The following is a 17,713-nucleotide window of genomic DNA, read 5'->3' as shown; positions in this document are numbered from 1 at the left end:
CTATTTTGGGATAGAAGGAATATTAAATTATGGAACTAAATTTAGAAAAAAATGAAGAAATAATCAACGAATTTTTACTTGATTAGTATGGAATAATAAAAGTAAAGAAATAAAATTTAAAAGTCCATTTTAAAATTAGAAATAAGAAAAAATAAAAAGTGGTGGGTGACTTCTCGGTTATTGCAGCTCTATCTCTCTCCTCACCCACCATCTCTATCTTTCTTCATTTACGGTGGCCACCTCCAAGCCGGGATGCCACCGCCGTATTCCAGAAGTCGTCGCTGCCCATTTCTCATTTCTTGTTCAGCCTCATCATCTCTCCTGCGTGGATGAGATGCCGCGGGTGGATCTGATCGTCGAGGCTCTTCAGATCTATCTGATCCGCCCTCACGAATCCGCCGCCGGTGTGGACGTTCCCTCCACCATTTCTCCGGAAAGCGCAGATGCAACGTCAGTGGAGCTTACGGTGGGAACGCGCAATAAGCGACGACCTTCAACAACGAAAAGGTAATCGGAATCCCTTTCAAAACTCTAGAGAAATTATTTTTTCTACAGGATTCTCAAAAATTGATCAAAAACCTAACAGATCTGAGGCAAAAATTCTCTTCCTCGTCTGATTTTTGGCAATGCCCCAAAACATTGAGAAAACGGTTGACAAATCGAAGGGAGTCGTGCAGCTATTCAAATTTCTAAATGAAAAAGGTAAGATATCTTCACCGCAGACATGTACTCTGTTGTTGTTTCTTTGCATGTTTAAATATTCAATTTAATCGCTGCAAAGATGGAAAAAAACGAATCTGTGACTATCTAGTGGCAAAATTAGAGAACTTAATCAACTGCTATTGAACAGAAGTGCAAAAATATTAACATATAGCATTCTTCCTAATATGACTTGATAGTACTTCGTTTTCACCTGGAAATGCCATGCTTAACAGTTCAAAATCAAAGTCAAAGCTTAAATGGGCGAGAGAAAGAAGCATGCCAAGAAGTTCATGAGATAAGCGTATATTTAGAGGTGGAAATGAATGGCAATTCAACCGTTTGAATGGAACACAATTTTATGCCTATAATGTCTATATATTTACAAAACTGAAATTATTGAAACACAATTTTATGCCTATAATGTCTATATATTTATATTACTTCTAATGATAATTTCAAATGGCCGAACAGAACATGTACGAAAAAGTTTGAAAGGAACAGCTAGAGATGCTGAGGACAACAGTAACACGATTGTAAGGTATATTTTGTATCTGAACTTGAAAGAGTTAACTGTTCTGATGCACAACTCTTAAGTATTAAAGATTTCATTAACTTCTTCAATGCTTCAGGACAAAAATTTAAATCCAGAATCAGATAATCAAATAATATGTAGCTTAAAAAGAATAAAATTAAAGAAAATAGTGAGCCGTGCATTACGAAAAAGGAACAATTTCTTCACTATAGGAATACATATGGGAACGTTCATGGCTTTGTCGGGTTTAGGGGTACTAAACCTAATAGATTTTCGCTTGCTCCTTGATTTTGGAAAAATAATCATGTTTGTTCTTTCATTGTGCCTAGCTCAAAAATCAAGCAGGCATCTTTTGGTTTGCAACTTAAATATGTAACTGGGTAAATCTGTTTGTAGCAAAGTGAGCTAATAAGTCCGGATAGTCCTATTGATGGGACTCCTAGACCTGCATTTCATTCGTCCTGCAAAGTTTTTACTGCTTCTGATACCAGCACACATGGTGGATTTTCTGTCTTTCATAAACATGCAAATGAGTGTCTTCCCCCCATTGGTAACTATTTATCTGCTTCCTTTAGCTATATACAAATGTACTCGGTGCTAATTTCTTATATTTGCTGACAATGATTGTTCTCCTATCAGAATATGAGCCAACAGATTCTGAGCTTCCGACACAGGAATTGATTGCTAGGGATACACATGGAAATGAATGGCAATTGAAACATATATTTAGAGGTGAGATACTGTGTTTGTTTTCTAGTAATTGTTTACTTTGGTGTCACTGATGTTGTATTGTTGTTTTGAGACTATATAAAGAAATCTATTCACCTTGACCTGTAGCAGGCATGGAAATAGTAGCTCTCCGGGCATGATACTAATAGATAGTAATTATAGATGTAATATATTAGGTAAATCTGAGCTTCATCAGTAATAAATCTGAGAATTCTGCAAAATCATTCCCACAATATCATTTCCCATTAATATTAAAGTTTACTCTCATATTTTGTAGAGGAAAAGAATGGGGTTTTAAGAGTATAAACGACTAAAATTGGTGTTGTGCACTAAAGGTAATTTTGTAATTACTTACCCTTAGAATAGTAACTTAATATGTATGCCAAACTTTGCTAATATCTGTGATAATGTGATTTGGTGTCAATATGGGTGTATCTGTTTTTAAGCATGCATCAAATTCTGAAAAATAAGAATTAAATTTGCACGAATCATGTGCTTTTAAATGCATTCATGCAAGCTTGCAATATATATGACCATGCTTGGCTGATCTTTAGAAGTTTGTGGTTTGGTCCCAAAATAGATAATATTCTTAAGGGATAACTGCCTTAAAAGTCAGGAACTTTACCCGAATTCCGGTTTTTCCCACGAGCCATTTTTTGGCGTATAAAGTCACGAACTTTACTTTTTGTTTGGTATTTCCCAACCCGACCCGACCCTGTGATTTCCGGCAATTTAAAATCCTATGTGGCATGCCTGAATTCCGACGTGTCAGGCATCGGAAAAAAATCAAAACGACGTCGTTTCTGATGGATAAAACGACGTCGTTTTATACATCATCATTCAAATTAGGTTATATCGCCCAAATCAAACGCTATTCACTCCTCCTCTCTCGCTCGATTCATCCACCCCCAACCATTTTACATTCTTGGATTCAAGTCGCGATTCATCCACCCCCATTGGAGCGAAATCCCGTAACAAGGTAAGACCATTGCTTCATTTAGGGTTCAATTCGCGATTCATCCTACCGATTTTTCGTTAAAGATGCGATTGATTTCGTTGGGTTTAGGGGTCGATTTAGGTTTCCAATTTAGGTTTGCGATTTAGGGTTTAATTTCGAGTATGAGATTTTGTGGTGCCCGAATTGTGCAGTTGGCAACCTGCAATTTAGCGATTTCCCGTGTGCAATTGGCAATGGGTATTTAGGGTTCATGACTGTTAATATGAGTTTTGATTGTTCAAATGCAGGATGTCGAGTTCTTCCCAGCATTCGAGCAGAACGTGGCCGAGGTTTGAGGCAGTGGTCTGTGATCACGGTCTTGAAGCTGATGTGGTGACATCCAATACGGATGCCAATCCCGGACGACGCTTCTATCGTTGCCAAGTCTGGAAGGAGGACGACTGTAAATTCTTTCGTTGGATTGATCCATCATTGTCACCGAATCAAGAGTATTTTTCAAAAAACTGAAGCTTGATAGGGACAACGTGCAAAGAGCATTGAGAGATAGGGTTGCTAAGACACTCGACGAGAGCGTCCGTTCAAAAACCGTTGAAGTTGAAGCACTCCAAGGTGTTGTCGCACAGTTGCAGCGTCAAAACCGGAACTTGAAGGTGTCATTTGCATGTTATGTATCGTCTTGTGGATCTTGTTGTAGCTTAGCTAACATAACTTCGGATCTTGTTGTAGCTTAGCTAACATAACTTCTATGTAATGATCTATGCATGTTGAACTCCAATGTAATACACTCCTATGTAGTGAATTTTCCTCTATGAATGCATTGAGTTTTGAGTTCAAAAGCAGCATAGTGTGAGTTATAGTACTCTGCCTCATAGTATGTTTTTGGTGCAACACCACACATGGTTCAGACATATAGGTTTGGTTGAACACAACACACGGTTTAACACATACAATAGCATCCAATTCCAAAGTCTCATGCTCCCATACAAATTGATACAGTCATTGTTTGGTGTTCACAAAACACATTGCAAAATCACAGTTAAAACAAATTTGTCTTCCAAATACAGTCATTTGACACTTTCAAATACACAAAACATTGTCTTCAAACATTGTTGTTATTGCTTTGCTGCGTTGTGATTGAGCCACGTCATCCTCCACGGCCTCCCCTTCTTCCACCTCTCCCCGTAATTGCAGTGGTGCCACTTCCTTCAAGGGATGGTGTCTTGCGAGGCCTCCCCATCTTCGCCTATAAGTATAGCAGTTGCAATGTTAGTAGATAGTAGTAACATATGTTAGCAAAAATGTTGAAGTATAAACTGGAGTTGATTAGCCTTTGGCTTCGGTTGCACTACAACTGGCTCATTCTTGCAAGTTCTGGAGTTGTGGCCTTCTTGTAAACACTTCTGGCATGTCATCACACAGATCTTCTTCATTCTGTTGGGTCTGGCAGGATTCTTCTCGAACAGATCTCTCCTTCTAACCTTCTTCGGTCTGCCGGGCATCTTCTTCACAGGAGGAGGCACAACCGGGTACCCCTCAGCCTGAGGCCAGAGCTTCTCTCCATTCAATGCGGGTAACCCATATCCATATGCCTTCATGTACTTCCTCAAGGAGTAGTATTCATGCACATAATCATCAACATTTTGCTTGAGAATGACATCGGAGCAGTTGCCAGGGGTTAGAAATGCCTTACAGAATCTGCTTGGATTCTTATCCATCAAATCTGCATATGCTTGGCCATCTTCCTTCTCAAGCTCTCTGCAAGCAATCTCATACTCCTCCAGGTAAGTACTCCTAACTATCTTCCAGAAATGCTGCTTCAACAGAGGACCTTTGTGTGTTTTCTTCCAGTTTGCATAGATGTGCCTTGCACAGTTTCTATGCTCAGCTAATGGAAGTAGACTTTGTACTGCATTCTCCAGTCCTTATCCAGCAACAATGTTAGTGTCAGTAGACAACATATAACAAGGTAGATCACAGTATGAAAAAAGAGAATAAACCTTCTGTTGATCACTGATAATGGTAACTCCTACCCCTTCACCCAATTCCAACTCTTCAGCAACAATTTTGATGAACCAAGTCCAGCAAACTTCATTTTCAGCCTCAACCACTGGCCATGCAATGGGGTACATTTGGTTGTTTCCATCAGTCCCAACCGCGGTTAGCAATATACCACCAAGATAAGTCTTAAGGAAAGCCCCATCTAGACCAATCACAGGTATGCACCCCTCCTTGAAACCCTTTCTTAGACCACTGAACCCAATGTACAATGCCTTGAAAACAGAAACCTGCATCTACATGTAGTTCAAACCTCCCTTCTCTGTCAGACTTGCTCAACTCCAGAATATAGCTCCTTATTTTAGCATAATGAGCTTCCACGGTTCCCCTCAGCATCTCAATTGCCTTTCTCTTAGAGTGGTATAGCCTCCATTTGGTTGCCATCAAATAAAAAGTTCAGAGAGGCAGGGAATAAAATCACAATTTTAGAAAATGAAAAATGGGAATAAAATCATAATTTTAGAAAATGAAACATGAGACATACATAGAGAGAGAGACACCGAGAGACGCACAAAGACGGAGGGTGACAAACTATTAAATGTACAAAAATCTTCACACAAAGACGGAGGGTGACAAACTATTAAATGTACAAAAATCTTTCCTTCAAGGCAATAGCAATTATCTATTTCCAATTCAATTATCCTTGAACAAAGTTAAATAATATGTTAGTATTCATATTTAAAACCTATATTTAGAATTATCAATGAAGCAGCATCAGAGAAATCCAGAGTGAGAGAATATAGTCACAATTTTAGAACATGAAAAAAAAAAGAAAAAGAAAGAGAGACTGAAATTAAAATTTTAGAACATGAAAAATAAGAGAGAGAGAAAGAGACAGAGAGAGTGTGACAGAATATAAATTTATAAATCTGTTGTAAATGAACAGATACCATATTAAATGAAAAACCTATCAAGTAGTATATATATTTTAAAAACTAAGCATTGAATTCGTTTGTGTAAAGAAAATTGGAGACATAATACATCCTATTAAATAAATAGATGATAGGATTTGCAAAGCATTCTAGAATTAATATTTGCAAATAGTAGTAATTGTATTTGAAATCTGACTCTAATAATCTGTAATACCTTATCAACATTATGCTCATGTAAGTTAGATATGACTATGTTGTCAAATATAGATACAGGACATAGCTCGAAAAGAAAGAATTACATACCTTTTTTTTTAATATGGTGATGTCTTGATTCAGTAGAGGGTGATGTCTTGATTCAGTAGAGTAGGAGTAGGTATTGTAGCCGCCCATGCTTGCAATGTTATCTTCTCTCTATAATGATTGTAGAGAGAGATGCCGGTTTTCTTTTCCTTCTCTTACCTTTTACTGAAGAGTTGAGAGTGAGAGGCGGCTATTATATTTTTAGGGTTAGGTGTTTTTTTTAACTCAATAAGTCACCTATATATAATAGTACAAGTGAAGTTAATAATTGCTGAAATGAATTGAGCCTTAAAAGACCTTATATGGTTGCAAACTTATTAAATTAAATAGGCCGAATTTATGAGACATGAATCTGTAATATTTCACTTATATTCATATCAATATTAATATTAATATTAATGTATGAGACATGAATCTGTAATATTTAACTTATATTCGTATTAATATTAATTTTATATTCGTATTAATATTAATTATTAATAATAATACTATGAATATAAGTGTAAAAGACTTTATATTAATACTTGGCATGCAAGTTGTTAAAGTATTTTAAGTCTGAATATTATTATCAGATATTTTTTATAAATAGAAAATAGTTGTTATGTGGAAGATCTCTCATGATTATGTTTTTCTGGGAACATGCATAATTTTCCAACAAGCATGTTGAAGAGGTGAGCACTATAAATACCCCTGCCACTCACTCCTTCAGTGACTCACTAAATTCTCTCAACCAAAATCATTCAACAGAATCATCATCAGAAACAATTCAGAATCTTTCTTCTTCTTAATTCATCTATTCTCATTTTATTCACTGCTCATTTATTGTTTATCTATTCTTCTATGAATCTGCAGTCTTTATTCTTAATGTATTTCTTTTAGTTTATGCTATTTCTGCTTTATCACTACTATTTTCTGTTTTAGTTTCATATTATGTCTTAATGTTACTTATGTTTTTATAAGTTTCCATAACTACTTAGCACAACACTATGAAGGTAGTTTTCTAACCTGTATTTGTCATTGCAGTGATGCACCTGATCTCTGAAATCTTGAGTGCTATCTCTCATTCATATTTTGGATCACGAAGTTCCTGCAACTAATGAATGAAATTATTTGTTCCTGTTTCTGAACTTAATACACAGTCTTATTCAATTTAAGTGATCTGTTGATTCTCATAAAAAGGCACTGACCTCATTTTACAATTTATGTTAAATGATTTGCATTTTTTGCCCCTTCTATTTGCAATCTATTGGGAACATTTACTGCACAAAATAGGCTGTTAGTTTAAATACTGCATACATTCTTTAAAGTTTAAATTAGTCACTGATTTTTTAATATTTCTTTTCAATAGCAGAAAGCACTGTATCTCAAACAATGGCACCATGCATTAGTTGCAGGACAATCTTCTACCTAAAGTTACAACTCTACCATCAAGGTCGGTTGCATCCGTGTTTATGAATACAATTCTGGAGACAACAATGATAGCACTTTGGAAGTAGTATTCCATGATAGGCCGGTATGTTTACCAAAACAGAATACATGAAATATACAAAGTTTTATATAAAATATATGTTTCTATTTACTAATTTTTTGTTTATACGGCACCAGAATTCAAACATCTCTTCCAAAGAATGCATGCAAGAAAATTGGTTCACAAATATAGGCTCATAGATATTCCAAGCATGCATCATTGTATTCAAAAGCACAAGAATCAGGCAAAGTAAATTATTTGTTTTCAGAATTTGCTTATGCTTTCTACAAATAGTCATTGACACCACATGAATCGCGCAAAGCAAAATATTTGTTTTCAGAATTTGCTTATGCTTTCTACAAACAGCCATATTGACACCAAAATGACAACGTTATCACAGTTATTAGCAAAGTGTGGCATACATATTAGGTAATTTAATAGTTACCTTGACTTCACAACATTAACTTAGTCTTTTTGCACTCAGAAAACACTGCAAAATATGACAGTAAAGTTTATATGTTAATTAAAAAAATATTTGAACATACAAATTACGGTGTTGATAAAATTCAGATTATAGTATATTTTCTTTTAAAATATCAATTGCAGTTTATTATTTTAATCAATAGTTAAGAATAGAGATAACTGCCTTAAAAGTCATGAACTTTGCCCGAATTCCGGTTTTTCCCACGAGCCATTTTTTTGGCGTATAAAGTCACGAACTTTACTTTTTGTCGCCGATTTCCCATGGTGTGTTTTCCGGCAAACGAGTGAGATGACGTGTCGCGTTTAATTGACCTGGCTGATCGTGGCAGCTGACGTGGAAGCTGATATGGTAATAAAATTAAAAAATAAAAACACAAAAAACAATTTAAAATTAATAATTTTAAATCTAAACCTAATATCCCCCCACCCCAACTCACCTTTCTTCGCCGCTTTCAAACCTAAGTAACCTACATTGAGTTTGCTGCGACAACGATGAACCAATCGACCAGGAACGTTGAGGCGACGCCATGGTGTATGTGGCCGGGTTTCTTCCCAGACAAGCTGAATCCGAACCCGTAAGTTTGTGTTTACCATTGTTTGGAGTATGTGGCTGGATAAAACTATAAAATTGTTTGGTTGTGTTGATTTTTTCAAAATTGTTTGGAGTATCCTCAAGTTTGGTTGTGTTGATTCTTTCAGTGAACCCTTTCTGCTGCGGATTTACCATGGGGGTAAATTTATACCTGATGGGAGGCTTTGCGAGAAATACGTAGGTGGGGAAATGTGGGAAGGCAGTGGGTTTGATCAAGATAGGTTTAGGTACTTTGACCTAGTAGATGAACTGAATAAACTAGGGTTTCATAGCTGGGATAGACTATGCTTCAAGAGAAAATGGGGAATGGAGTTTCTTAACATAAAGGGTGATGCAGATGTGATGTTAATGTTGAAGTTTCTGACAACAGTTAGGCAACAAATTTGTGATGTGTATGTTGTAGGTGGGAAAGGTGGGCTTGAGAACATTGATGAAGATAAATCAGTGGGTGGGGGAGACAATGTGGGTGAGGAAGCTGCCATGAATAGAGTGGAAGTGTTTGAGTCAGTGAAAATGAGTAAGGTTGAGACTGTGAATAAGAGCATGTCTACCGGAAGGAGTAGAAAAGAAACAACTACAAGGGCTGGCAAGTTAAAGTCTATTTCTACCGAAGATGTTGTGGAGAAGAATGCTGAAAGTAGTGTTAAGAAAAGTTTGTTCCAGTCTTCCAAGAAGTCAGTGGTTGAAAATATAGGTGATTCAGTGGGGAATAGGAAGGCAGCAGCTAAGGAGGTGGGAAAGAGTGTGGGTGAAGGTGTGAGAGGTGAGGATAATGATTCTGAGGATTTGGGTTATAATGTGGGAACTATAAGTGAATCTGTGGGGATGAGAGATAGAACCCAAATCCAGCAACAATGTTAGTGTCAGTTCTATCTCTCATCCCCACAGATTCACTTATTGTTCCCACATTATAACCCAAATCCTCAGCATCATTATCCTCACCTCTCACACCTTTACCCACACTCTTTCCCACCTCCTTAGCTGCTGCCTTCCCATTCCCCAATGAATCACCCATATTTTCAACCACTGACTTCTTGGAAGACTGGAACAAACTTTTCTTAACAAGAGAGCTTGAGAAGGGGAGGCCGTGGTGGAGGGCGCACTGGAGTAGACAATGTTATCTTCTCTCTAGGAAGTGGCACCACCTTTGCATGCCTTTCTAACCTTTTCCTCCCTTCATCCTGAGAATCAGTTGAGCTAGAGTATATGTCCCCTTCTTCAGAATTCTCATCCTCAGAAACATATTCACTTTTCTTCCCTCCACTCACTATGCCATAAAATATGTCATCTGTAACAACAAACTCTTTCTCCTTGTTCTCTTTTACTTTCTTCCTTCCCTGAGTGTATTCCTCATCCTCGGATACCAACTCCTCAGCCTCCATGTCATCATCAGTTTCCTCATCTTCAGAAGATGGCATATAACTCCCATCATCCTCACTGTCATCTCCCAGACCCACTCCCAGACTGTAATCAGTCTTATCCCCCACACTCTCCTCAGTTCTATCTCTCATCCCCACAGATTCACTTATAGTTCCCACATTATAACCCAAATCCTCAGCATCATTATCCTCACCTCTCACACCTTCACCCACACTCTTTCCCACCTCCTTAGCTGCTGCCTTCCTATTCCCCACTGAATCACCCATATTTTCAACCACTGACTTCTTGGAAGACTGGAACAAACTTTTCTTAACACTACTTTCAGCATTCTTCTCCACAACATCTTCGGTAGAAATAGACTTTAACTTGCCAGCCCTTGTAGTTGTTTCTTTTCTACTCCTTCTGGTAGACATGCTCTTATTCACAGTCTCAACCTTACTCATTTTCACTGACTCAAACACTTCCACTCTATTCATGGCAGCTTCCTCACCCACATTGTCTCCCCCACCCACTGATTTATCTTCATCAATGTTCTCAAGCCCACCCTTCCCACCTACAACATACACATCACAAATTTGTTGCCTAACTGTTGTCAGAAACTTCAACATTAACATCACATCTGCATCACCCTTTATGTTAAGAAACTCCATTCCCCATTTTCTCTTGAAGCATAGTCTATCCCAGCTATGAAACCCTAGTTTATTCAGTTCATCCACTAGGTCAAAGTACCTAAACCTATCTTGATCAAACCCACTGCCTTCCCACATTTCCCCACCTACGTATTTCTCGCAAAGCCTCCCATCAGGTATAAATTTACCCCCATGGTAAATCCGCAACAGAAAGGGTTCACTGAAAGAATCAACACAACCAAACTTGAGGATACTCCAAACAATTTTGAAAAAATCAACACAACCAAACAATTTTATAGTTTTATCCAGCCACATACTCCAAACAATGGTAAACACAAACTTACGGGTTCGGATTCGGCTTGTCTGGGAAGAAACCCGGCCACATACACCATGGCGTCGCCTCAACGTTCCTGGTCGATTGGTTCATCGTCGTCGCAGCAAACTCAATGTAGGTTACTTAGGTTTGAAAGCGGCGAAGAAAGGTGAGTTGGGGTGGGGGGATATTAGGTTTAGATTTAAAATTATTAATTTTAAATTGTTTTTTGTGTTTTTATTTTTTAATTTTATTACCATATCAGCTTCCACGTCAGCTGCCACGATCAGCCAGGTCAATTAAACGCGACACGTCATCTCACTCGTTTGCCGGAAAACACACCATGGGAAATCGGCGACAAAAAGTAAAGTTCGTGACTTTATACGCCAAAAAATGGCTCGTGGGAAAAACCGGAATTCGGGCAAAGTTCATGACTTTTAAGGCAGTTATCCCTATTCTTAACTATTGATTAAAATAATAAACTGCAATTGATATTTTAAAAGAAAATATACTATAATCTGAATTTTATCAACACCGTAATTTGTATGTTCAAATATTTTTTTAATTAACATATAAACTTTACTGTCATATTTTGCAGTGTTTTCTGAGTGCAAAAAGACTAAATTAATGTTGTGAAGTCAAGGTAACTATTAAATTACCTAATATGTATGCCACACTTTGCTAATAACTGTGATAACGTTGTCATTTTGGTGTCAATATGGTTGTTTGTAGAAAGCATAAGCAAATTCTGAAAACAAATATTTTGCTTTGCGCGATTCATGTGGTGTCAATGACTGTTTGTAGAAAGCATAAGCAAATTCTGAAAACAAATAATTTACTTTGCCTGATTCTTGTGCTTTTGAATACAATGATGCATGCTTGGAATATCTATGAGCCTATATTTGTGAACCAATTTTCTTGCATGCATTCTTTGGAAGAGAAGTTTGAATTCTGGTGCCGTATAAACAAAAAATAGTAAATAGAAACATATATTTTATATAAAACTTTGTATATTTCATGTATTCTGTTTTGGTAAACATACCAGCCTATCATGGAATACTACTTCCAAAGTGCTATCTATCATTGTTGTCTCCAGAATTGTATTCATAAACACGGATGCAACCGACCTTGATGGTAGAGTTGTAACTTTAGGTAGAAGATTGTCCTGCAACTAATGCATGGTGCCATTGTTTGAGATACATTGCTTTCTGCTATTGAAAAGAAATATTAAAAAATCAGTGACTAATTTAAACTTTAAAGAATGTATGCAGTATTTAAACTAACAGCCTATTTTGTGCAGTAAATGTTCCCAATAGATTGCAAATAGAAGGGGCAAAAAATGCAAATCATTGAACATAAATTGTAAAATGAGGTCAGTACCTTTTTATGAGAATCAACAGATCACTTAAATTGAATAAGACTGTGTATTAAGTTCAGAAACAGGAACAAATAATTTCATTCATTAGTTGCAGGAACTTCGTGATCCAAAATATGAATGAGAGATAGCATTCAAGATTTCACAGATCAGGTGCATCACTGCAATGACAAATACAGGTTAGAAAACTACCTTCATAGTGTTGTGCTAAGTAGTTATGGAAACTTATAAAAACATAAGTAACATTAAGACATAATATGAAACTAAAACAGAAAATAGTAGTGATAAAGCAGAAATAACATAAACTGAAAGAAATACATTAAGAATAAAGACTGCAGATTCATAGAAGAATAGATAAACAATAAATGAGCAGTGATTTAAATGAGAACAGATGAATTAAGAAGAAGAAAGATTCTGAATTGTTTCTGATGATGATTCTGTTGAATGATTTTGGTTGAGAGAATTTAGTGAGTCACTGAAGGAGTGAGTGGCAGGGGTATTTATAGTGCTCACCTCTTCAACATGCTTGTTGGAAAATTATGCTTGTTCCCAAAAAAACATAATCATGAGAGACCTTCCACATAACAACTATTTTCTATTTATAAAAAATATCTGATAATAATATTCAGACTTAAAATACTTTAACAACTTGCATGCCAAGTATTAATATAAAGTCTTTTACACTTATATTCATAGTATTATTATTAATAATTAATATTAATACGAATATAAAATTAATATTAATACGAATATAAGTTAAATATTACAGATTCATGTCTCACACATTAATATTAATATTAATATTGATATGAATATAAGTGAAATATTACAGATTCATGTCTCATAAATTCGGCCTATTTAATTTAATAAGTTTGCAACCATATAAGGTCATTTAAGGCCCAATTCATTTCAGCAATTATTAACTTCACTTGTACTATTATATATAGGTGACTTATTGAGTTAAAAAAAACACCTAACCCTAAAAATATAATAGCCGCCTCTCACTCTCAACTCTTCAGTAAAAGGTAAGAGAAGGAAAAGAAAACCGGCCTCTCTCTCTACAATCATTATAGAGAGAAGATAACATTGCAAGCATGGGCGGCTACAATACCTACTCCTACTCTACTGAATCAAGACATCACCCTCTACTGAATCAAGACATCACCATATTAAAAAAAAAGGTATGTAATTCTTTCTTTTCGAGCTATGTCCTGTATCTATATTTGACAACATAGTCATATCTAACTTACATGAGCATAATGTTGATGAGGTATTACAGATTATTAGAGTCAGATTTCAAATACAATTACTACTATTTGCAAATATTAATTCTAGAATGCTTTGCAAATCCTATCATCTATTTATTTAATAGGATGTATTATGTCTCTAATTTTCTTTACACAAACGAATTCAATGCTTAGTTTTTAAAATATATATACTACTTGATAGGTTTTTCATTTAATATGGTATCTGTTCATTTACAACAGATTTATAAATTTATATTCTGTCCCACTCTCTCTGTCTCTTTCTCTCTCTCTTATTTTTCATGTTCTAAAATTTTAATTTCATTCTCTCTTTCTTTTTCTTTTTTTTTCATTTTCTAAAATTGTGACTATATTCTCTCACTCTGGATTTCTCTGATGCTGCTTCATCGATAATTCTAAATATAGGTTTTAAACATGAATACTAACATATTATTTAACTTTGTTCAAGGATAATTGAATTGGAAATAGATAATTGCTATTGCCTTGAAGGAAAGATTTTTGTACATTTAATAGTTTGTCACCCTCCGTCTTTGTGTGAAGATTTTTGTACATTTAATAGTTTGTCACCCTCCGTCTTTGTGCGTCTCTCGGTCTCTCTCTCTATGTATGTCTCATGTTTCATTTTCTAAAATTATAATTTATTATTTATGTTTCTAACTAATATACATTAAATATAATAATATATTATTTATCTTTTCATCAAATGGGGTTGGATATAATTTTTACTATTTATGTTTTCAGTTACAATCATATTTGATTATTTATGGAGTAGTAATACATTCCGTTTTATTAAAAATTTTAAAAACTTTTTCTGAACTTCTACATAAATCCTAGATTAAAAATAATAATAATAATAATAATAATAATATCTATTTTCAATAGTGAAAAATTGTCAACTAATATAACACAAAAAATTATTTTTATACTATATAATAATTTGACTCACTTGAATATAAATAATTGAGATAATAAAAATATTGATTGATTATTAAATTTCTAAGTTAATATAATTATTTATCGTACCCCAATCTAAAATTTCTGGATTGCCTTGTTTATAAGTACCCAATTATTTGCTCAATACTTTCATCAAACGCATAAGGTGCGTGATATTCAATTTCACAGTAGAGACCACTTTCATTATTATACGTTAGTAATTATTATGTCACTAATATAATATTGGTTTGATAGAACATTAATACTGAAATGTAAAATGAAAACTAGAGAAAAAGTAATCTTAGGAGAGCACGCATTTTATGATGGGCAAACCATCCAACCAAAGGTTATGCCTTAAAATACATGTTTAAACCAAACACTAAATAGTAAAGAGTGTAGCAAACTCACTACCTAAACTTCATCTATAAATTGATTCCATACATTTCTACAAACACACACAGATATACACACAACGCAAATTAAGCTTTGGAATTTCTACTTTTCAATTTTGGTGAGTCTTAATTATTGTATTTATAGTATTTTTTTATATTTTTCATTAAAGTGTTTTTAATACTCCCTAGCTATGTCGTTATAGTTTTTAAGTGGGATTAATACGTCAGAATCTCTTCTTATCTTGTACTCCCTCCGTCCCGCTTTAGGAGTCCAGGTTGAGTCGGGCACATGTTTTAAAAAAAATGTTTAAGTGTGTAATAAATAAATATTATAGTGGATGTTGGGACCCACTTTTAATTGAGTGGGTAATAAATAAATGTTGTAGTGGATGTCAGGACCCACTTTTAACACTTTTTTACTTACTTTATAGGCATTTTTTGTTAGTTTATCTCAACCGGGACTCCTAAAGCGGGACGGAGGGAGTACTTCATTCATGTTGTTATTGTTTTTAATTGAGATTATTACGTTAGAATCTCTTTTATCTTGTACTTCATTCATCCGCCAATAAAGTCTAATTAGTCGTTTTGATAGAATTTAATTTGTATTTTGATTTCAAATGATATATGAAATGAGATTTATTCTAAAAAGATAGAATTTAATTTGTATCTTGATTTCAAATGGTATATGAAATGTGATTTATTCTAAAAAGATAATCTAATATTAACCCTAATAAATTAAATTGTTATGCTAATAAATATTGTAGAAACATGGCGCTTCCGAATGCTGTCGTGTTGAACGTCCCAACAAGTGCTACAAATACTTATCTATACCGTAAGGACGATGGGTCTGTCGCTAACGGAGGTGACAACATGTTCAGCCCGATGGTTAAGATTGAAATCGAGCAAGCAACAGCAGGCGACAAATACGTCCACCTCCGATTCTCCTACTACAACAAATATTGGCAGAAGAGTGCAGACAACAATTCCATCGTGGCCGTATCAAACAAGCCCGAGGAGGACGTGACGATGGCGTCGTGCACGCTCTTCGAGCCAAGCTTGCAGTCGGATGAGCTCTACTTGACTCACGTCCAGAGCGGGTGGCGTGTGATGATGGACAACTCAACCAAGGGTTTCTACATTGACAAAGACAGCGTAGGCGCGACTCTAGGGTTTGTGGATTGGGGCACATTGGTTAAAATGCCTCCGCACATTGCTGTGAAAGGAGACAACGGGCATTACCTCAAGGCTTTCATAGACAAGAGCAACTACTACCTACAATTTGCATCAGATGATAGTATCGATGTTTATTCTGGGCACACGGTGTCGCTGATGCCCGATGGACACGTCCAACTAATTTCAGATCATTTTGGAAAATTGTGGTGGGCGAGTGATAGCTGGATATACGCGGACGGGAAGGGCAGTGAAACCAGCACTCACTTCTGGCCGATCAAAATTGATAATAACACTATAGCGCTACAAAGTGCATCCAACAACAGGTTTTGTGGACGTTTCACATCAGATGGTGTGACCGACGGTCTTGCTTCCTTAACCGGCACCCTCATGAAAGAAACGAGATTGCAGGTGGAAGAACTGGTGTCCCGGAGAAAGATCTACTATGTGCGGTATCGGATGGAGAACGCACGGGTATACGACGAAAAACCTTATTTGGCTGGCACGGCTAGGCTCACGAACAACACGGATAAGGATGATTCCATGGCTGTGTCCATAACATATCAAGACGAGAAATCTTATACTTTTAGCCGTGGCGCATCTTTAACAGCAGGGGTGAGCACTAGCATCAAAGCAGGGTTGCCCTTCATTGCAGATGAACAGATTGAAGTGTCATTTGAGATAAGCGGGACGTTGCAGTGGGACGAAACCACCACCACTACAACATCAGTTACGGCAACGGGCACCGTTCCTGTGCCCGCCAACACTATGGCTGTAATCGATTATGTCGGGACAAGGGGTAGCTGCAATATCCCATTTTCTTATACTCAGGAAGACCACAACTCCACCAACGGCCGAATTGCCTATTTCCAACAGATTGATGGTGTCTACAATGGCGTCAGTTACTACAACTTCGACTTTCGTGTAAGATCAGTCAAGCCTATGTGAATATCAGAACATGGTCATGTGTGCGGCTGCATCGATCACCTTTGCTTTTCATTTCTACGTTCATCTCCTCACTTTTAAAAAAAAACTGTGTGTTTTTAATTAGGAGGTTATTGATTAACCTCCCACGTATCTCACGCGTTTTCGTTTGATACTATGTTTATTGTCACCATCTTTCTTATTTCTTAATACTATCAATAAAGATCGATTGCTATTTTATTAATTAAATGATTTGCATGTATGTATCCTTTGCCAAATTAGTACTATTTGACAGACAATATGTTGTGCTTAAATTAAATAATTTCACACCGACAAAATAAAAGAGTGATATCTTGATGATTGATGAAACTAAGGAGATCACGTGATGTCCATTTTGCATCTTATATACTTAATTACCTATTGACTTCTCATTTTTACTCACTTATTACTTCAATCATTATATATAATTTTTTCTTAAATCTCGTGTCCAAAAGAAACACTTCGCTTATTGCAGGACGACGTCAGTACTTTAATATACAGTTATCATCCAATTCCTTAGAATATCCACAATGGGCGGAAGATGTCCCGCCCCATGCATTGTCCACCCCTATCGTCCGCCCACTTCTGTCACTGCAGGTGGG

General features: G+C 36.0%; 2 protein-coding genes across 3 annotated transcripts; both read left to right on the top strand.

Moving 5' to 3' along the window:
- Positions 1 to 628: 628 nt before the first annotated feature.
- Positions 629 to 7,378, top strand: LOC121791184 (auxin response factor 1-like). Of its 2 annotated transcripts, none has more exons than XM_042189211.1 (4): positions 629 to 702; positions 1,631 to 1,784; positions 1,874 to 1,966; positions 7,172 to 7,378. In XM_042189211.1, the coding sequence occupies exons 1-4, from the start codon at positions 694 to 696 to the stop codon at positions 7,243 to 7,245; spliced, it is 330 nt and encodes a 109-aa protein (XP_042045145.1). In that variant the 5' UTR covers positions 629 to 693; the 3' UTR covers positions 7,246 to 7,378. The 2 variants fall into 2 exon arrangements, with proteins under 2 accessions (XP_042045145.1, XP_042045144.1); XM_042189210.1 differs by lacking the exon at positions 7,172 to 7,378 and adding an exon at positions 3,209 to 3,757.
- A 7,661-nt stretch (positions 7,379 to 15,039) lies between these two features.
- Positions 15,040 to 17,321, top strand: LOC121791182. Its single transcript, XM_042189207.1, has 2 exons — positions 15,040 to 15,097; positions 15,743 to 17,321. Exon 2 carries the CDS (start codon positions 15,747 to 15,749, stop codon positions 17,094 to 17,096), a length of 1,350 nt encoding a protein of 449 aa, XP_042045141.1. The 5' UTR covers positions 15,040 to 15,097; positions 15,743 to 15,746; the 3' UTR covers positions 17,097 to 17,321.
- The last annotated feature ends 392 nt before the right edge of the window (positions 17,322 to 17,713 follow it).

The sequence above is a fragment of the Salvia splendens genome, unplaced genomic scaffold, assembly GCF_004379255.2.
Source record: "Salvia splendens isolate huo1 unplaced genomic scaffold, SspV2 ctg745, whole genome shotgun sequence".
Taxonomy (NCBI): domain Eukaryota; kingdom Viridiplantae; phylum Streptophyta; class Magnoliopsida; order Lamiales; family Lamiaceae; genus Salvia; species Salvia splendens.
This window is presented reverse-complemented; position numbering and strand designations above follow the sequence as displayed.